This window comes from Egretta garzetta, unplaced genomic scaffold (genome assembly GCF_000687185.1).
Source record: "Egretta garzetta isolate BGI_Z169 unplaced genomic scaffold, ASM68718v1 scaffold287, whole genome shotgun sequence".
Lineage (NCBI taxonomy): Eukaryota > Metazoa > Chordata > Aves > Pelecaniformes > Ardeidae > Egretta > Egretta garzetta.
Window position 1 is genome coordinate 12,198,359 of NW_009260435.1, and position 21,851 is coordinate 12,220,209.

Here is a 21,851-nt window from a genome sequence, read left to right on the forward strand (position 1 = left end):
TCCTTCCTTTTTATCCCCCACTGTACAGGTTTGGTCAAGGCCTCCATCCCAGTGGCCATGCAAGTTTGGGCACCCCCCCACTCCTTCCCAGAGAACTGCCTTGTCATGGCACAACAGAAGAATTGTAGCCCAAATCCTTGCGCTAGCCTTTGCTCTTAGTAGGTCAGTCCCAAGCAGTACCTGTCTGGGGCTCAACGTCTCTTCACATCGCACAGGCAGCACTGACACTCTGGCTGGTAACACACACCAAAAATAAACCCTGAAAGCACCTGTGCTCTTCACTGTACCTCTAATCTAATATTATATACAGGCAGGGTGAGCCTGCATAATTCTGAAAATATTTGAGAAGGCTTCCTTACCTATGCACCAGAAAATACAGATAATATAATTTTTGTTAATCTCTGTTTAAAAAAAACAAACCAAAACCCCACCACCAAAACCAACCAAACAAAAAGGAGTGGTTGGTGGTCTTTTGTGGTTTGGTGGTGGTTTTTTTTTTTTCAAGAAAAGGTCCACCTGCACAGTTAGGTAGTTGGTGCAGATTTGGGCTGGAACAGTCACACACAAGGCCCCGGACCAGCAGGTGCTGGCCGACTGCAGGCTGCAGGGCACTGGGTACCTTTCTGGTGCTCACATGGCTCAGTTTTGCTGGAACCTGAAAACCCGAAAGCTTTAGGTGAATGCCCTAATGCGTGTTGCTGCTAACTCTTGAACTTGTGGCTTGCCTGTGCAGAGTGAAAGGAGAGACTGGGTCTGTTCAGTGACACAGCAAAGAACCAGAGAATGTGCATGAAGTTATCAACAAATGCGTACATTGTATTTTGATCAATTCTAAGTACTGTTTTATTGGGGCTTTTAGAGAAGATATAGGTGAGCTTTTGCAGAAGACTTTTAGCCTAGAGAGTTCCAATATAAAATCTGAATTACTAAAAAAAGTATATATATAATTCCACTATATTTTTTTGTTTCCTTTTGCAGTGAATATTAATGGATAACTGTAGCACTTCATATTTTCATTTTGTATAGTTTCCACCTTTAAGTTATACCAGCGTGCAAAGCATGTGTACAGCGAAGCTGCCAGAGTGCTGGAATTTCAGAAGATATGCAATGAAGCACCTGCCAATGCAATCCAGCTGCTGGGGGAATTAATGAACCAGAGCTATATCAGCTGCAAGGAAATGTATGAATGCAGCTGTCCCGAACTGGATCGCCTGGTAGATGTCTGCCTGTAAGTTTTGACCACAAGGAAGAGTAATCGCCTGTTGAGAATATTGCTTGAATTGATGAGAAAATATGACATCGTTGGCTATTGCAATTTTAAAATGAAAGTATTCTTGTCTCTTATTACAAAATTAATCTCCTGCAGGGACATTACATGGTCAATTGTTTCCCTGCTGACATCTGTGTAAGAGTTTCAGATGAAAGCTGCAGTTTATGGCTTTATTACAGACTTTGCTTTTGGACTGACTCATCCTCACAAGTGTTACGTTAGACTGTTGGCTATTCTTTTTTTAAGTTGTAGAAGAAGTTGTAACTGGTTTTCTTAAAACATCATTTTAGTTGTTCAGTTTGATACATTTTGTATCTTTCTGAACCATTTTGGAACTTGCCACTATAGAAATTCCATTTTCATAGCTCTGCTACAGTGGATGATGAGATCTGGTATAACCATGCGTTAATACAGAAAGTAAAACTGAATATTTAGTACTCGCATTCTACATAGTATTTCACTGGTACCACAGGGCCAGCATGAAAGGGCGTACACATATCAGTCCCTCTTCATTTCCTTTTTTCTGGTACATTTATGGGACAGACCTCTTAGGCTAACTTTGTTCTGAATTCAGTGCCTATAGAAGGAATTCAGTGGTTGGTGACCATTTTAGCAGTGCCCTGGGAGAATAAGCAGCTGCCTACCCAAGCTTTCCCACCACTACTCCATCCCTGCCTCTACCCCAGCCACCTTCTCCCAGCTGCTTCCCTCATCCACTTCATCATGGCTCCTGGTGATGCCACCTTCATCCTTATGCTCATCTGTTACGGTTCCTACTTCTCATCAGAGAAGGGTGGGCTTAGTTTGGGAAACACTGCCCTGAGCCAGAGCGTTACTGCCCTGCCAGAAGGGAAATGTAGGGTGCCATGTTTGCAGACCTGAGGTCAAGAAATGTTGTTTCACTGTCTTTTAGAAGCAAGTACTCTATAAAAGTATCCCATCCTCTCTCTCTCTTTCAGTCTTGAAGAAAACAGAAACTTTCAATTTGAAGCTAAAAAAGAAAAAAAGAGCACCTTATCACCTAAAAACGAAAGTTACAAAAATATTTCTTTACCAGCAGCTGGCTTTTTTTTTTTTTTTTTTTAAACTAAGATCTTAGTCTGGCTTATAATGAAAATATGAATTTTACAAACATGCAATTTGCCATATGCTTTCTTACTTCTATACTCATATGAAGTTGTAATAGCCATTTACCGGGTCTGTAAATTGATAGAGTACGATACAGATGGTTATTTAGGTTAGTCTGATTTCTTTTGCAGACAAGATGAAATGGCCTCTGAGCCAGAAAACTACAAACTTAAAAACTGAACAGAAGACTTTTGGACATTCACAGATTGTTTTGCATATGGGATACACATGCTGTTTTGTGATAAAACACAGCGAAGCCCCGATAGCCATTGGACAGTCTGATAGTAATTTAGCAATACAATTTTTGTTCCTTCTCTTGGGAGCCAATCCAGTACGTAACTCACAGGCTATGTTCAGTTTATTGTATCACGCAATGATCACATAATAGAATAAGCTGCGACAGTCACTCGGTTAGCAAGGCAGTTGTCCCAGCTGCTCAAAGGGAACTGATGATCCATGTGCAAGAAGGGAGAACTGTCTCCAAGAGTCAGCTGAAGACAAAAAATATCCTCTACTGAATTATCAAAACTCTTGGGCTACAGGGCCTTGATCTAGTGCAAGGTATCAGTGCTGCCTGTTCTGAGGCACCATTGACAGAGGAGAAGCCTTAAAACTTAAACATCTGCATTATTTTTAGGTACAGTAACTACCCCACGCTGATGCCTCAGTCAGTAGCAGGCAATGACTGAACTTTGCAGAAGTGACTTGCCATTTTAAGTGTCCTCGATTCAGGTACCCAGCCTGAATCCTACTGAAAGGGCCTGTTCTCAGAAAGGCTGAGAGAAAACTACCCTGTTTCACATAGGGGAAAGCAAGTGGGTATAAACTGGTAAGATCAGCACTGCAGTGTGGAGTTACCTGCACTACGTTTAAGTAAGCTAGCATGGATGCTAGCAACAGGCTATTGCAGCACAATGCTCAGCATGGGGATGGAAAGTCTCTGTTTCTCATTTGTGCTGAGCTCTGTGCTTTCACAGCTAGACAGCTGCTGCTCTCGGAGCTAGCTTGGGTATCGTGACACTGACTTGCAGGCAGTAGCACAGACACAGCCGCAGAACCCAAAGGAAAGGAGTACGCAGTTAGGGGTTTACTAAATTAAATTAAAATTAATCAGAGCATTTCAGTTCCAGGGACCAAAATATAAATAGCGAAGGAAAAAAGTGATGCGTGTGCCCATGTTACATCAGATTTCTAGCTTACCAGCAGAAGAGCCCACAGCTCTTATGATGAGTGTAGCTGAGCACCACAGTGGAGTGTCATTCGTGTGAAACAATTCCTAACTGATATATTAAAATTATTTAATTGGGGGGGAGGGGGGTAATACGTTCATTGCACAGAAACAAGTAAATTGTTCATTATTTTTTACAGTGTCATCCCATCAAGAGTATTTCCTAAGAAATACATCTCTCTTCTTTAGAAGTTTGATATTCTTTAATGTTCCTCTGATTCTGTGATTAGATTTCTAAAAGTGTATAGCAACTTTTCTCAAGTTGTACATTAAAAAACTAAGGGACATAAAATCACTAGTCACTCTAGGAAAACTGGGCTGATGTGATTATAGAAATGGCCAGGAACTACATAAATTACATTCTTAACTTACAACGATATACAGCTGCCCTGTAACTTTAAAAAGCCTTTCCAAAAATACATTCCACAGAATTGCCCGAGTCTACTGCTGCTCTCTCCTTACAAGGTTTAAACTGTGAAGAATAATCTGCATATCCAGATGTTTTCTGTTTTGCCTAGATCTTTATGTTTTACTGTACAACCTCTGCCAAGAAAGAAAGGGATCCATACTTGCTGTGGTTTGTAGTGCTGAAAACTCGTAACCACTAGTTGGTCAGTTGTTTTTTTTTCTTCTTGCAAAGACAGCAGACTTGCACTTTCTCTACCCTATCTCATGCTGTTAATTGCTGTTTTACCTGTTAGTCTTTTAAAGGAAGTAACACAGAGGATTTACTAAACAAAACAATTGGATCTGAGCTCCTGAATTCGTTAAGTACTTTTGAAAATCTCTCAGAATCCTCGAGTGCTGCAAATAACTTTCTTTCATTCCCTTACTCTCCATCCTGTAGTGGTATAAATCCTGGTAAGTTTTGTGTTCCCAGCCATGCCCCTTACAGCTGAAGATAGCTGAACCTTCTCTGATCACTTTTAAATGATACAATTTTTACATGACATCCAGCTGCATTGTGGTAGCTGAGACCACTCTGCATTTTATCAAAACTCTTTATCACTGATGATTTTCCTAAAGCTGCAAAGCCTAGGGTCACGGCACAATTTGGAAAGTCAGCAAAACAAACAAAAAATCATCCTACAAAAAGAAGTTTGCAGCTCTTTCAGAGCCAGAAAGGCTTAAAGACGCTATTCAAATGCACACTAAGCTACAAAACAGAATAATACCCACTCCCCCATTTATATATTTAAATCTCATCATGTTAACTCCATGCTTTCCGAATACCTGGTTCATAATTTTGAGTACTTGGAATTAACAATATTGCTCTGATTTTTTCACGTCTTACAGCACAATTATTTTTAAAATGAGGTACTTCAGTGTCTTACTTTTGCTTCCATATACCAAACTATGGGACTTCCGTTTTTATTCTTCTTTCCTTTGCTGCAGCACTCATAGTTTTACTCTCATTAGATAATTCTCATTTTATCCAGTGAATACTGGAACAAGATACATAAACTCTTGAAGAAGCAAAGGCCAGAACCCGGGACTGGGAGCTGCGTACCCCCAGCACTGGATGGCCGATATGTTCTCTTTCTTGTGGGCTCCATCCCTCCCTCTATTATTCCTCCTCATGGAGTCTCTCCCTCCCACTTGTCCTCCTCTTCGTAAACGCACAATGTAGATGCCAGTGCGCAAGACAAGAGCGTCTGGCTACGGATCCCACTTCACCAGAGGAGCCTAGCTCAGGGCTGAACTGATTAAGACTTGAAAAAGACAGTTTCAGACCTGTCCCAAAGTCAACTTTCTCGTGTTTGACCTAGACACCTCCCATGCACCGCAGCTCCGGTAGAGGCAGAATTAGGTGTTCGCTTCTGAATTCTTGTAATACCGGGCACCTAGTTTTCAGGTGTTACAGCACTGCCCATCAAAACGTCAAGTTCCTCAGCGTTAAGCCTGAAGTGTCTGATCATATCACCACGTTTGAAACTGTTAGCCACAGTATTTTGAAACACAGTGACTTCAGCTCTGAAACAGGCATATTTTCTGTCTACATTATGCTTTATTTCAACTAAGTATTTGAAAATGACTCAGTAAAAATGAGGCATGAGCATGACCACAGAGAATTATGAAATCAGTAAAAGGTTCAGAACAATTCTGAAGGGATTTCAGTTGCCTACCGAAATAAAAGCCAGACAACATCTGAAATACAAAGTTCTGACTGAGGTAACAGACCAAATGAGTACAGACAGTTGATTTAGCAGAATTTGAAAAGCAGATTGGGCCTTACGAAGTCGGTGGGAATTTCCCTACTGATTGCAACTGAGACTGGATTGGATCCTGCTCATTTTAGGAGGTTGCCCCATGGACCAGAAACGTCAAAAATTGCATCAGAGTATGAGTGGCTTACAGGAATAATAAGTAAAATAAAACACCAACAGGAAATAAAGAATGAACATAAAATCGGGTCAATATGAAGGGTGGCACCAGACAGACACACTGAAGAAAGTGTTTCTGTTCAAGAGATGTAAGCATGTTTAGAATCAAACACATATGTAAGTACTTGCTTGAAATATGACCTAAACCTCTACTAACCCAGCAGTATACCAGAGTCATTTAACATAAAATGCACATATGAAAAATTACCACAGCCTACTCGGAATGAGCTGTCATTTTCCAATCCGTTATTCACATGATGCCATCTCTCCCTCAAACACCTTCTAGGACTGGTAAATCTCTCTGTGCATGGGTATTGGAAACATACCAAGAATGTTTGTTTGCAAGTCAGATTAGATCTTTCACGAGAATAAGATTTCAAATGAGTTTTCTAAATCATCCTGTTCTGACCTGGTTAGAAAAGCCCAAAAGAAATCTATTATGTGGTATTTTCCTACTTTTTCTGAATCTAAGTTCGGGAACACAGGTAAGCAAACTAATGAAAATAATTCTACTAAATTCTAATGAGATGGTCCCCAAATCTTGCAGAGTAATGGCATGGGATTTGCTGTAGGACGTTTCTAGCAGGCCAGTGTCTTGAGGCTGGGAATGGTTTATATTTTGGATGTTATTTATTTGTCATTGTTCTTTCTATTCACCCTCCTTATTAAGAGCATTTTTTTCTTTGGGGACTAAATGATTACTTTACCTCTACTGCTGTACATCTGTTATGTTCAAGAGGTTCCTCGAAGAGAGATACGCAACCCTGTCCATTTCACATAAGCAGCTCTTGGAGTGCAGTGACTCTGGATGGCTTTTTATGAGTTTCTAAAGTCTCCTTTTCTTGACTGGCAATGCTCAGCAGTCCTGCAGAAGCCTGTGAATCTTCAGCATGTTTTAGATCTGTCCTGGAAGAATAGAGCTATTTGTCTTTGCCACATTAGAAAATGGCTTGCATGCCTACATCCTGTGCAATTAGTTTATGAAGCCTCTTTTGTTATTTTTGTCATGTATTTCTGTTTTCACTTCTGATGTCTTATGAATGTTGCTAACACAATTCCTTTCTTCTCCTGCTTTCTTCATCTCAGCTGTACTGTGATCCTAAAAACAGCTGATGCCGAAGCCTTAGGAAAGAGGGTGACTTTTAGAATGGACAGAAATGACTATATTGCAGTTCAAAGCATCAGAGGTTTTTTGGTCCAAAATGGTAACTGCACATTGCTGTAATGTCGCATACAAGCAAGTGAACTCAGAAAAATCAGATGACATAGATGCGTTTCGAGTAAAGTGTTTGCTAGTTTTCTATAGGAATTTTATATATGACAAATTACCCCTTTTTGGTTTATTTTACATTATTTTTTTCTGTTACTTTGTTTTAGGCAATTTGGGGCCATCGGGTCACGTCTGACTGGAGCTGGATGGGGTGGCTGCACTGTGTCAATGGTGCCTACTGACAAGCTGAATACTTTCCTAAAAAATGTAAAAAAAGCTTATTACCAAACTGATGTCCAAAGGTTAGCACTGGAGAATAACAGCCTGTTTGCTACCAAACCTGGAAGAGGAGCTTTGGTTTTTGTTGAGGCCTAAAGAACGTAAAAAATTTTGAAGAAACTATCTAGGCCGTTTAGAACTGGCAGCACTTCCCATGCCACAGCAAATGAATGCCTTCGCTGTTTTTTATTGTAATGAGCATTTGCCATTATCAAAATATATTTCTGAAGAAGTGATTAAAAGAAAACTCTTTGATTACAAAATTTTTTTTCTTACTAAAAAATATCTTTCACTGTAAACTTTGATTTACAAAACCTATCAACAGGGAAAACTGAAATCAAAATAAAGATGATACTTTGTTACAGTGGATCTCTCCTCTTTTCCATTTACTGTCAGAAAAGCAAGACCAGGTGGAGCAATGAGCTGGTTCCTTGCAGGGTAGGAGCCCTGCAGCGTCTGCAGAGCTGTTGAGTGCTTGCACTCTTCAGGTGCTGGATATTCTTTGGTTTAGAGTGTCTGGAGAAACAGGAGATTAAACTGAAGCATTCAAAAAATTGGAAGGAACGTGCTAAATATTAGAAGTTTTGTACTCTCCTCAAATAGGATTATTACTGTTGTAATTAATGATAATATTGGAGGAGCACCTGCAGGCCAAGTAAAATATCGGGAATACATTAGGTTAAGCAGGAAAACTTTCTTCCTAGCTATGTTTCTTATGTATCCTTGTGCAAGGGTGACTTGTTATGAAAGTTTCAACAAAAATGAGCGCTATCCATGAGCTGTACAATATGAGAACATACTCTCCTAAGTGAATAAATAAATAGCAAAGCAGAGTTTAGGTTTGAGTTATCCAGACACTGTATTCTAATTGTTGAGTCGTAGCTGTGCTTCTACAAGGTAGAGCATTTGCAGTTTTATGCAAAACTATTTCCAAGGATTAATTATCAGCCATTGACCATGTAAAAAAGCAGTTAAAATCCATAAGGAATAATTAAGGAGATCATTCACTCCGTTGTACTAAGCAAAAGTAAACGTCATTGACAGATTATTGACAAACTCCTGTCTCGCTCCCACTTTACGCTCCTGACGCTCTCAAGGTTGTAACTGCACCGCACTGAGGTACAGCGCCCGCTCAGTCAGAGAAACGGCTGTGTGTGCCGAGAGGTGTCTGTGCATCAAGGTACCCCAAAGGTGTCCTAATCCTGCTCCCAAGCGGAAAATGGGGTTCCTGTGCCCTCTCTCTCACAGCACACAAACTTCCAGTTCTCCAACATGTACGGTGAAAACTGAAGAGCAGCTTTGCTAGGGTCATAACCCGTGCAGCCATAAAAGATATGGCAGGGTTTGTCCCTGTGCACGTTTTTGTGATGCTAAGCACAAGTTAACATCCAGAAGTCTGCATCAGATTAGAGAGACCTCAGAAGAGCTCCGCTGTACATTACCCGTGGTAATTCAGGCCAAAACTAAATTCTTAGAGGCTACTAATTCTGTGAGAGGACTCTGCCAAATTTGAACACAGCAGATGAACAACAGCCAATGTAAACTGCCAGATCTTTTCAGGAACCTCAGAGGGGACATACAAGGGTAATATTATCACTAGAGAAGATTTCTGTTTTCTGATAACCAGGAAAAGTGGAACAGAGAGTGCTGTAAATCAAATCAAGTACTTGAGAGAGGAAAAGGCTGGGGTCTGGGCATGATGGGGAGAGATGAAAAGACAGGATTTGGATGGAGGACAGGTAAGAGGATGCACTGGAGAAGGGGGAGGCAAGGGATACAGGAGACAGTTAAGCAAGAGGCAGAATTATAGAAAGGTTAAATCTCAAGACATGCGCTATCACTATGGAAATGGAGTATCTTGTGACCCATTTGCAATGTACAGCAGATCTGCTGTGCATTCAACTACACCTATAAACACAGGACTCCAAAAATCAAACAACAGGTAAATATCTTCAAGAATCTCCAAAACAACCTTAGAGATTTTAAAGAAAATAACACCATGGCTTTGTTACCAACTGCCTTATTAAATATAATCCTTGGTTTAAATCAGTGAGTTCCTGTTTATTATCCTGTCATAAAAATGGAGTACAGCACAGTGCATACCAAGCCTTTCATTAATGTATTTGCATTGAACTTTAGTTCAGCTGGATTCATGGAAGCGCTTATCAGTGTGTGAGCAGACTAAAGGGGTTGTTTTTCTTCTTTTTAAGTTGAGCCTGACACAAAAAGTCATGGAATCTTCAAAAAAACCACACAGGCTGCAGTATATTTCAAAATTTTTCTGTCAATGAATCTTATAAGTTATATTCTCATAAACAAACAAAAAAAAAAGCAGAAACCTGGCACAGTATAAAAATAAAACCAAATGTTCTAAACTTCTGATTAGTTTCTTTCCTTTCTTATTGCTTCAACGTCTTTCCCATGCTTTTGTTGAAATCCACAAATAAAAATCAGGATATAACTTCCATTGAAAGACCGATGATGTGCAAACTATATACATAAAAATGGCAATCAGGCATTTTTATTTACCGGCCACCAATAGGAAGTAAAAATTTCTTTTTAAAAAAGAATTTGAATGAGTGTGTTTTGGTGGGGTTTTGTTTGCTGTTTAAATCTTTGAAGACATTTTTTCTACGTACTAGTAAACCCCCATGATAATCAGAGCATGAGACTGATACACCAACAATGCGTAAGGTAAGCAAGCAAGGATATCAGTAGGATTTCTAACGAGAGCAAGGAGATTGTGATTTGGATGAAAATTTCTGTGAATAAAGTAGCAACTTCTAAGCATATTTCCTAAGCAATTCTTTCCAGATCTGTATTTTTAATAGCTTTTTCTGACTATGTTTTCAAAATCTCTTCTGTAGCAAAACAATGCTAATTGGTGTATATATACACACACACACGTATATGTATATTTGGAAGATTAACAAAGTTAAATGTCAGGATATATGTAGAGGTGATGCATCGCATTAGCACCAGCTATGATTATCAGTGGAGTGTGTTTTCATCTTATTACAATGTCTGGCTGCAATTCATTCAATCATAAGTTTAATCTTACTGTGCAGTAAATGGGTTCTAAACCTTTCAAAAAAGGATTTGGAATGGAGACGCTGCTAGACATCTAAGTGCAGCAACATTGCCTGGTGCCGTATTAATACTGTGTATTACCTTAATCCCATTGACATGTACATCATCACTGTATTGGCTGCGTATCTTGTATGTAGGAGCACGCTTATGCTCCGAAATAGAATGAGAGTACTTTCACCATTCACTTGATGGGAAGGGATCGTGACAGTGTCTTTGACATTTGCTCTTTTGGACACAGGACACACGCACAGAGACGTGTATATATGGCAACCTAGTATAAAGCAATTACTTACATAACATCTTTGGGAATATTGGTTTCTAGTTAATATGATCTGAATGCCAACTTTTATTTTAGTAACTGCTGTGTACTTACTCAGTATCCTCTCTGAGTCCATGTGTCTCTTTAATAACATCTTGATATTTTGGAGCAACTGCTGCGCTACAGTTTAAGTCAAATGAAAGATTTGCATTTTCAGCTAACTGCAAAGTTCATTTGTGTGCTAAATCCCCCTCAGATATAATTAAACCAAGATACACCCAAAACAACATTCACAAGAGTTACCCTCTTCTAAAAAAAAAAAAAGATACTTCGCAAATCATAGCTGTTACAGCCAGGACGGAAGTAGTGCTTTCTGATTCTTGTTATTACATGCTACACCAAGAAAAATCAACTCTATTAAAGGACTTACACTGCGAAGTTACAATAGCATGAAGACCAGACTGGTAAGGCTTAACATCACGATACCTGTACATCATATGGCACATTAAATTAGATTTTACATGCTAATTTTGAGATGGAAGGCTAGGTACCGATAAGAGACCAGTTCACAATGCAGAAAGGAGTACAATGAGGAATGCAAAACAGCAACTAAAAATTGCTCCCTTTGCTATCGCTGCGTTTCACAAGATTTTCCCAGCACACAGAGGATTGGCAGAGAAAGCACTGCCCAGCGTTACTGCTGTCACGACTGCCCCACCTCAGCTGTTCTAGCGTAGCCAGCTTTCTGAGATTCAATATCCCATAAAATAGAGACAAAGACAAAAGATTAATTCTGTTCTTGAACTTCTCTCTTACACTCAGGCCTCTGCTTTTGGCCTGGTATCAAAAGTAATTAACTACGAGATTCTGCAAGATGCCACGTCACAGCCTCCAATAACAGCACTGTGTTTACTAGGAGACAGAACCTGCCACGGTGCTGGTGGCGGGTAGTCCATAACCTCCTCTGTGATCTCTCACTTCAATAGGACTGCAATACTCAGCCTAACTAATTACCAATTAATGAATCAGTCTAACTAATAACACTAATTACTCAGTTGAGCTGTAATTGATATATTGGGAACTGCTGTTTTCTGGCCAGATCTTTTTTCCTCAGGTCACCTATGATTGTTTTACCAGTAAAACCTGCAGATGAACATTTTCTGGAGCCTCTGAAGTCTCCGCAGATGTGGTCAGAGTTCAGCAGAACATGGATTTGCCCCAGCCCATGCTCCCTAGCAAACATTTCACTCAGTGGGATAACACATAACGAGAGCTTGCCCAAATCTCACAGGTAATTAAGGCACTCATGCCAAATTCTTCATATGTGTAAGACTTACCAAGGGAAAATCTGTAGAGGAGTAAAAAAAGTTGAAGCTAATCAGGTAAAAAGCTTTCAGAATTAATTGAACAGTAAAACATTTGAGATTGATTTCCAGTAGCAGTGGTTCCTGCAGAAGCAACAAACTGGGTGAGGATTTATACAAAAGCCTTTGGTATAGTTACTGGATTTTAAGTCTAATGCATTTTGAGAATTTCTATTGTCTCCTAAGCACTACTTTGTTGGCCAAAATGACACATTAATATTAAAAGGGAAAAAAAAAACAACCCTCCTCTCCCACAAAAGCATGCCTTTCTGCACTTGGCACACAAGGCTCAAATAACTCAATAAAGATTAGATGTACTTCAAACTGAAACACACTAGTGCCCAAGCAGCTGTCTTCCTTCCAGCCAAGCTGTGTGTGATTTGGGGTAGGCATAAAAATACATTCTATTAGCCAATGATCAAGCCAGATGTGTGTTTTTTCCTTTTTTAAATCCAAATTAATTTTTCAAGGGACACTGAAGCAGGTTTGTATGAAACTCTTACAGCAGTTCCAAGGATTATTATTAAAGGCCTTTTTTTTTTTTTTTTGCCAAATTTCATATAATGCAGGGTTTTATTAGCGCTGTTCTACATGTTCTGGTTTCTTATCTGCCTCTCATGTGACAAATATATATATATATTTTTGTTGGCTAAGCTGTTCTGACTCTGGGCAGGATTTTTTAGTTGTGTTTCTATTGATCAATTATCAACAGAATTAAATTGTTCTGGTTAAATACTGAAGAGTTTTCTACTGGCTTTCTCCTAGTGAGCATCGTTTCTCATATCTGTCTCCTTCCTGTCCAGGCTTCTGTCTAGAGAATAATTAAGACAAGAAGACCCTATCCTTGAGGAAGAATTCAGTGAGCTACTTTTAAGCAGCAATAGCAGCTGCACGAATAATAATTTTTTTTATGAAGGTCTGAACCTAATTTTATGTTAGGAATATAAAGCTCTAACTTTCATAGCTGAATTGAGAAATCTAACAGAAAACAGGAGCTAAAATCAGAACCAAAAGAGTCCAGCAAGGATTTACAGAACTTCTGTCAGATTAAGTTAAAGCTCCACAGTCGAATCATAAACTTAATTGGAGCCAAATACTAACTATGAATGCAATGATTTGGGGACAAAGGATTAAAGATCAAGGCAAAAAATACCTATTGTGCTGTTTTTAAACTTAGTTATGGTCAGGCCTTGACCCTGAGAATATATATCAGTTAAATTCCTGTGCAATTCTTTCTACAGCAAATCCAACTATATCAGCAGCAGAACAGATGATGATGAGCTTTCAAAAGCCTTGCTTCCCCCCCCCCCCTTCTTTTCAGAAGGCCATTTGAGAGAGTGAGAGGAGGTCTGGACAGCTTTCGTTTCTGAAGATCTATAACCTGATGATGGCCAGCGGGGAGTGAGGGGGGCACTGCTGCAAATGATTTTCAAGACTTCCTCTAGAGGGAATAGGATGGCTAGCACAAGCTGCTTCAAGAGGTGGACTTACAGGCCTCTTGCTATTGTTGTTGAAAAACTCCAAAATTCATTGTCTTGTCTGAAATTCATGAAGTATTAAACTTTCTTCATTATGAAATTTCAGGGGTTTGCCTTCACAAAGCTGATTTTTGGTAAAACAAATTAAATGGTTAAGTGAATAAAGTTTTATTGACAGAAAAAAAGTAATGATTTGTGGGATTTCTTAGCATTATACTAAACTAACAGCCCCTTGCACACAACCTGCTCTTTGTGGCCTTCTTTCTCGCTGTCTGAGCTGTGCTCATTCCGCAAGAAAAATCTGGTCAAATCCTCCGAAAGCAAGGGCACAACTGTGCCGAGAAATGCACATCAACTACCACAGCACACTTCAGGCGTCGAGATGTTGGTGCACATTTTATACTTCTGTTCCATCACTAAGAAAATGGCAGTGAATTTATAAGCTCTTTCAAGCAAGCCTAAGGGGTTGGGTTAACAGAGTCTGAATCTCAATTATTTGCTTTAGCTCCACTAATGAGATTTACTTTATTTCTGTGTAGGTGGTCTCTTATTTCTTAAATGCAATTAGCATACAGTTGTTGCCTGATGGTTTTATTTATTTTTGAAAGTGCCGACTACTGGACTTGCTTTCATAGTTCTAGAGTTTCCAGAATTGACTTTTGTGCTCCACAAGCCTATTTTCAGGAAATATTTTGTAAGAGGGATGGTATTTTGAACTCTACTTTTATTTTTATGGCTGGGAAAGCTTTTCTCTCTCTCTCTCTTTTTTTTACTTCCTTTGTCTGTGCATTAGGGACCATCTTTAATTTCTAGATGTGTTTTTTGGAGACAAGTTCATTTCCTTTAAAATACATATCACTAAACCAAAACTTTAAAAATACTTTAAGTCTTTAGACAAAGTTATGTGTTTATGAGATTCTGTGCTGTGTGATGTTCCGAGTGGTGCACTGGAAGTTACATATTTGCCCATTTTTAGGTTTTCTGTAGATGTATTCATCAGCTGCCTTTTGCTCATTACATAAATGCATGAAGAGCCATCTGTCTTGCTCTGTTTTAGCTGTAAAATGTTTCAGGCTTTTAATCAAACTATGAAAAATTTCAACATCCTGGTTTTTTGAGGATGACATAGATTAGTGCTATGTAGTGTTTCCAACTTTTAAGTTTTATTACAGTCTTGATTTTTGTGATTCATGAATTTATAATTCCTGCTCTCAAAAAAGAAATGGAACATTTCTGAAAATCAACATCATGCACATTGCAAATTACAATAAACATGTCAGCAAAAGTGGATATACTAACAGTTTATGGTGGCTAATTTGCTAATTTATTCTTTTTATATAAATGGACAAATTACGACTGCCCATTGTGGTCACATTAAAGGGAGAATGGTGTGGAAATTTCTGTTCTCAATAAACCCATAAAGAAGTGGACACAACTTATTTTTAGACAGAATTCTGCTCGTAATATGAACAGTCACCTAAAATCTGCTGAGAAAAACATAAATCGGTTTCACAAGTCGTCTAAATTTTTCTTTTTATCCCATTAGTCAGCCTAATAAGAAGTTTTACAATTTTTCCTTGTAAAGTTCATAACAATATGACAAATAAGAATACCACACAAAGTCAGGGGGGAAAAAAAAAGTTTGCTCCACTCTTCTATATGAGGTTGCGAAATTTAAAGCCAGTGAAGTTAATGTTAACTACTATAACACAGAATCTGACAACTAAATACACTAAGAGCTGCCCTGTTGCTACACGAGGTGCTAAGACTGACACTATGCTTTATAAGCAAGCTGTGACTTCCCTATGCTGAATACACTGAAAAGCAGTGGCAAACTATTTTTTCTTTGATGGGTTGTATGCAAACACTTCACTATACAGAAGATCAAAATTCTAAGAATTCCCAACAGAAAATGTTTCAGGGGAACTCAAGTCTTCATTAAATCCTCCAAAAACCATCTAGTTAGAACAATTTTATATACATCGGGAAAAGAACAGAATTAATTAGGAAATCTTTGCTTCTGTAACCCCTTTAAGATATAAACACAAAGGGCTCTGAATATCTGTACTACACAACAGAAAAATCCTCTCTACGTTCAGAAAGACACTTGCCAGACAGAAATATTTCCAAATTCAGAAAATACTCTAAACTTCTTCAAGATTTATAGATGTTTGGATCCAAAGAGGGGCCATAATAGAACCCAGTCAATATATAAAGCTAGAATCCAGATATGATGGGAGTTTCATTACGTTTTGTGAGGTTTGATTTACGTTTCTCATTCAGTTGTATTCCCTGAAAATCTAACAGAAATGAAATAAAGTAACCAAGCTGAAGTGCAGTCTTACTTAAGACATTTTAAATCATACGTTAGGTTAAAGGATAACAAGATGAAGGACTAATCACATCTTTTTTTCTGTATTTCTAAGTTTCTCTCTTTTAGGCAAACCACTTGCTGAGATTGTCTGCATTACTGTGGTCTGTCTCAGTCTAGAAAAGAGAAAACTGTCCCAGCTATTGTGGATCACAGCAGAAAAAGGAAACAAAATAAATGGGTGAGACTTCAGTAATGCATTCTTCTCCTCCCCGCCCCAGCTGGTTTAAACCATCTTGGCAAAAGGTTTTGACGAAAGGTTTTTAAACACAATACAGGTCGGGAGTCAAAAAGGATACAGTTGTTTATAAACTTCAGTACAATTAGTCCTGCAAGTCAAGGAACGTGACACAGCATTATCTATTTCATGTGTCTTAAGATAGTAGGAGACCGAGGGACTTTGGCCACCAAGGTCTGAAGAGCATGCACTTGCATCCTGGATCTGACTGCTACAAGAGGACTGTAAAAACGGGAGAAATGTCAGTGAAGGATATTATCAAACTAACTGTCTGAAAATAATAACAGAACAGACTAGGAACTTCTACATACATATTAAAAAATACTTTTGCTGAGAATTTTTTTTTAACTAAGAATTTTTTCACCAAAAGAAAGTAGCGTACATGTATGGTGATATCAGTATAAGAAGGGATCAGAATTTCTGACAAAGACTGATGGCAATGATCTAATGTTATGGGAGATGGTTCTCCATTTCAAGCAGGAAAGCTGCAGACTACAATAGGCAGAAGACCAAGTCTTTGGCATGGAACCTAAACACCTGCAAGTAAGCTTGAGTTATTTTAAAATATCAATGCAGTATTTTATGCACAGTAATTTAAAAAAAAAAAAAAGTGTGTGATAAATTAGAGTTTTATCAAGAAAGAGCCCAGTGAATCCCATTTTAAACTACAGTTTACTATAGTCACGCTCTTACATGAATCTGACCAATTAATTCTTATCTAAGGCTAAAGCATTTTCCTTTTGTGAACACTGAAAGCATTAAATTATGGTAGAAAGGAGAGTCAAAAAAATTATATCAAACATTGAAAGACAACCTAGCACAAATACAGGTTATAAAAGAAAACATAAGTGTAGCACTATTCAAAACCATTTATAGTGTAATATATACAACAAATTTAAAGATTACATTTATGTCTCACTTTTTTGTCCACTTTTTTTGTTAAAGCAAATCCCACCTAGAAGAACTGCAACTGCAAGTCAGTAGAGAAGAATCCCCTTGGTTTTCAGTGTATTTTCTTCAATTACATGTATTGTTGTTTTATCTCCATAATCCTCTATATTCTGAAATTGCCACTATGTAGACAACTTTGCTCTGTAGGGTGTTTTAGTAGCATAGTTTATAAATATGAACAGAAGCATGGCTTTTGTTAGTGAGCTACCCATAGTATGCTCTTTTCAATATCAGAAGTATGTAAAGCAAACCTCTGTTATGAATTTGGATTCCTTTGGCATATCACGTATATGTTCACAGTCTTCACTTATTTCTTCATCTGCCATATATTTCCTATCTTCAGGCAGATCTTTGCAAATTATACCCTCTGCTAGCAAAAATATAAAGATCATACAGTTTCACTTACTGGCAATACATAAATGTTGCTGCCTTCCTATTTTTCTGACATCCCTTTTCACCCTGTAGCATTTTCTTGGTACTGTAGAATACACATCACATTTTCAGTGAAAAGTTAATAAACCAAATCTCCCCTTAGTACATTTTCCACTGATTTTTTTCCAGACAAAATGTTATGCAAAGAGATTTCACTACAGATAATGAGTCAGTTAATGAAAAATGGTGCTAAGGAGGTTATTTAATCCACTTTCTGTGCCTTAAAAGATTAAACTACATTATTGGGAACATACTGATCTGTCGATTCATTGGAAACTAGACAACATCTTACTAATGCCAGCGATAAAACACAGATCCTTAGCTCTGCCTATCTCGGATGTTTTTAAAAGACTATTATTAATAAATCTAGATCCCTAGGGTGGTAGAAAGTAGAGAGTAAATATCCAGTCTCACAAGTCTGACATCCTTCTGCCCGCCTGTCCCCACCCCGCCTGCCTACTGAGGTGAAAAATAAGCTGTAATACACAGGCATGGGAGCATTCAGCTTCACGCAGTTTGCACAGGAAGCGGGCTGAGGGGATTTTGCTGGTGCACCATACAGAAACATTACACTTCACGCAGTGCACACATATGCACACATGTTGTCCAAGTGCAAGCCTTATGTTCTACAAAGCTCCCCCTGTAATTTTTTGTTACAGTAATAAATGAGTAAAATGATTACTGGACAAATGGAGTACATAAGCATGGCATGCTGAATTTTTTAGAAAGATCTTTGGTACCCTCATGTTCATTCAGAAAAGCTGTTAAAGAAAGTTGTTCACTTCTTGAAGGTCTTGAAACAAACAAGCAAGAGAGTTCTAACTTGCAGTTTTACAGTAAGTTGTCAGGCATCCATGAAGACAAAGCCAGATATTAACTGGGCAAGTACATCTTAGCCACAGGTTATAAAGCAGACACAGATGTACAAAACTATCAGGACAGGAAAACAAAAGTTTGGAAGAACAGCAAGAAAAGCTTTACATTTTTGCATAACAGGAAATCCACTGAACAAAAAAGAATTACAAATAACCACTAACATGTCTCATTTGCCTTAAAGAAATACAAAAGCTCCTAAAATGAGAAATAACATCATCGAATAAGAACCACAAAGTGAAGAATTTTATTTCAAAAAATGTCTTTGAACACAGCAGCTCAGTGCACAGAGAAGATGACGGAGTTGAAGACAAAGAACTGCTAAAATAGAACTGAAATGAAAGCCAAGATGAAATAACCTCCTCAAGTTCTGATGCTGGCAGACAAACACCATTCAAAAAAAGTTTTCCAGCAATGACAATTATCCCATAGGGCTTCAAAACATTTTATATACTCACAAGAAGAATACGTGTGAGAATAATGTTCCAGACTGCTGAAAATTAGCAAAAGGGGGAAAGAGGTGCCAAGCACTTCCAGATCGGTTAATTTGAATTCTTAGAAAGATGTCAGAACACAAATGGGAAGAAAGGCTATTTCATGCTGAGATATGCTGGTTCATGGGCAAACATCCACTCCAGGAGCCTGCATCTCATGACTTTTCTTTTTGCCTCAGCAGTGCACACAGGTTATGTAGAGTCATCCACCTTTTTCAAGCCCTGCTATGTGCAGTCACAGGGATACTCAGTTCTTCACAGTTTCAGAAGCACTTAAAAGAGACTTGTAGAAAAAGAGAGAAAGATCCGTGACAGTGCACACATATTTGGGCAACGTATATAAAATCTGTAATTACTGGAAAGTACTCTTCCCTTTTTTTACCTGTCCCTTTTCACATTGTAACTGAGGAGGCAGTACTCCCCTCCAGAAGCTCAGTAATTTCAAAGTGTGTCTGAGAGTTTTCTTAGAAAAGCGATGATTCAAGGAGTGCAAATGAGGCATTGTATTCAAGCACAGGGCTTCAGAAAAGCACGAATGCAGTTCCAGATAGCTGCATTGTAGAAATGTGAGGTGGAACAATTCTTCGGCCACATCCTTGTTGCAGTAAACTCTTTCCGGAGCAGGTGTAATCACCAATGAAGAAAATAATTTTGATTGCCTCACAGCAATTCTTTCCATGGCCCATCATTTAAGTGGTCATTCCCTCTGCAGACATGTGTGTAGTCACATGTCTCAGCAATGAAACCAAATGAAGACATCATTGAAAAGGATAGGCTTTCAGATATAGCTCAGGACTTACTGAAACCAACGAGCGTAGAAACACTTTAGGCCCAAGATGTGAATTTAAGAAAGAAAATGGATAAAGCAATGTCCTGACTCAAACAGAATTATAATCTAACCTTGTTCACAACATGGTGTTCAGAGACATGCTGCCTGGGAATAACATCTGTGTGCTGTACAAAAATCTCCCACTGCATGCAGAAGTGACAGGCATGAAAAAAAATACTGTGATGGAAAGGTACAGCAGCAAGCAGGGGGACAAGGGCCTGAAAGGCTGATCAATAGTAGGAACAAATTTAGGAGTCTTCAGAGTCACTGGTGCAGGGTATCTCTTAGGAGGAAACACCCTGACACCAGGAATAGAGAAGATGGAGAACTCTGAGGGCAGAGGTTATATTGCTTAATAAAATCAGGAGTGCTCTCAAATCCTCGTGGTGCTTTCCTGCTGTGCAGTAGCATTCTCCCTGGAAAGACGACAGTGGACAGGGTGGAACAGGACTGGTAACTACTGATACCCTAATACTGCTCTTCCCTTTACTGTAACCGCCAAGCTCAGTGGCACTGCCATAAAAGCAGTGGCATAAGAGGCCACACTTAAAAGTATCTCAACTTTTCCTGAATTGCTGGCTCTGTCTCTGATAACATTATGATTACAATTGGATCTAAAGAAGGACCTGCATGTCTGAAAGCTGACGTTTTCCAAATTACATAGTTCGGTTTAATTAAAAGACTGCTTCTTCCTCCAAACTTTTCTCATTTGTGTTACACATGAACACTAGATACTTAAATCCTTGAGGAATTTAAACTTAACAAGATGGTCAGTATGTCAACAGGACTTCTTTTATAACTCCTATGACCTCACCCATCAATCCTTAGGAGCAATGCAAAAATAATAGCTTTGAGGTTTATTTCTCTTCCTTTCACATTCCTCCACAGTAGGTAAGTCCAGAAAGAATTTAAACAGACATAAGTGTTTAAAAAGAGGTAATGAGACTTAATTAAGGAAGACTTAATCAAGAATAACCAGGACTAGATAAATCCTGATTTTGACAAGCTTCTCATCAACAGAATTAACATTCATTTGCAGTCCACTGATGGACAGTTTAACTAAAGGCACAATATACCCTGAAGAACCTTTTTATTGCTGACAGTAATACTTAGATTAAAATTAGCACAGCATGATTTTTAAATCCCAAATTGAGTCTGCAGAGAAGGCAGTTAAAAAAGGGTTGGTTTTTTTTTACTTGCAAACTGAGCAAACAGGATCTGGAAGTCATTAACAGATAATAAACATAACCTTCCCCCACTCACTCCCAAGATGCCATCTCTACAGTCACTTTTCAGAGTACAGTTGTATTTTTACATGTCATCTTACAGAGAAGAGCTTCACAGGCTTTCATTTTATTGGATTTCTCCCTTACTGCTAAGGAATTAATGCCTTCTCTTCAACAGGACTCAGTTCCTAACAAGGAGAAAGAAGTGGAGTGAGAGGAAAAGAAGTTGGTTTGTTTGGTGAAACACATTACTAAATTCTCTTTAGGATGACAAAAGCCATTCTGAAAAGAAAGCAAAAAATTACAGCAGGTCAACTTTGAAGTGTGCTGCAACAATCAGATACCCAAGATACCCAGCACATTATCTAACAGACTTAACAATAAGCAGAGAGACAAGCAACTGCTTCTCATGAGACCATTTCTTAAAGAAATCTTTAAAAGTAGCTTTGGAGATTTTAAATTATTCTTGTCACATGAAGTATCTGCATCCTTTTGGTGCTCAAAAGCAAGTGGCTTATTTTGAAAGACAGCCTTGTAAACTAAGTTGTAATCTGTTTTTCTGCATCATGACTCGCCACAGACTATCATCATCAGTCTAGGTTTGGAGATGTATCTTCTTTTAGTCCTTGCTTTCCAAATACAAAAATAAATAATATGAAAACAGTAGCATTAGTGGGCTAATCAAATATATTATATAAATACAATTAAAAATAATTATTCTGTTAACAGTTGCAAGAAATCTAATTT

At 38.4% G+C, this 21,851-nt stretch overlaps 1 protein-coding gene across 2 annotated transcripts in view; it reads left to right on the forward strand.

Moving 5' to 3' along the window:
* GALK2 (galactokinase 2) overlaps positions 1–7,720 on the forward strand; it is a 48,832-nt gene extending 41,112 nt beyond the window's left edge. Inside the window, exons 8-9 of one of the 2 annotated variants that reach the window (XM_035899329.1) lie at positions 1,027–1,228; positions 7,388–7,720. In XM_035899329.1, coding sequence (XP_035755222.1) covers positions 1,027–1,228; positions 7,388–7,595 — 410 coding nt within the window. In that variant the 3' untranslated portion in view covers positions 7,596–7,720. The remainder of the gene's footprint in view (positions 1–1,026; positions 1,229–7,387) is intronic. The other variant, XM_035899328.1, reaches the window with a different exon arrangement.
* Positions 7,721–21,851: the final 14,131 nt, after the last annotated feature.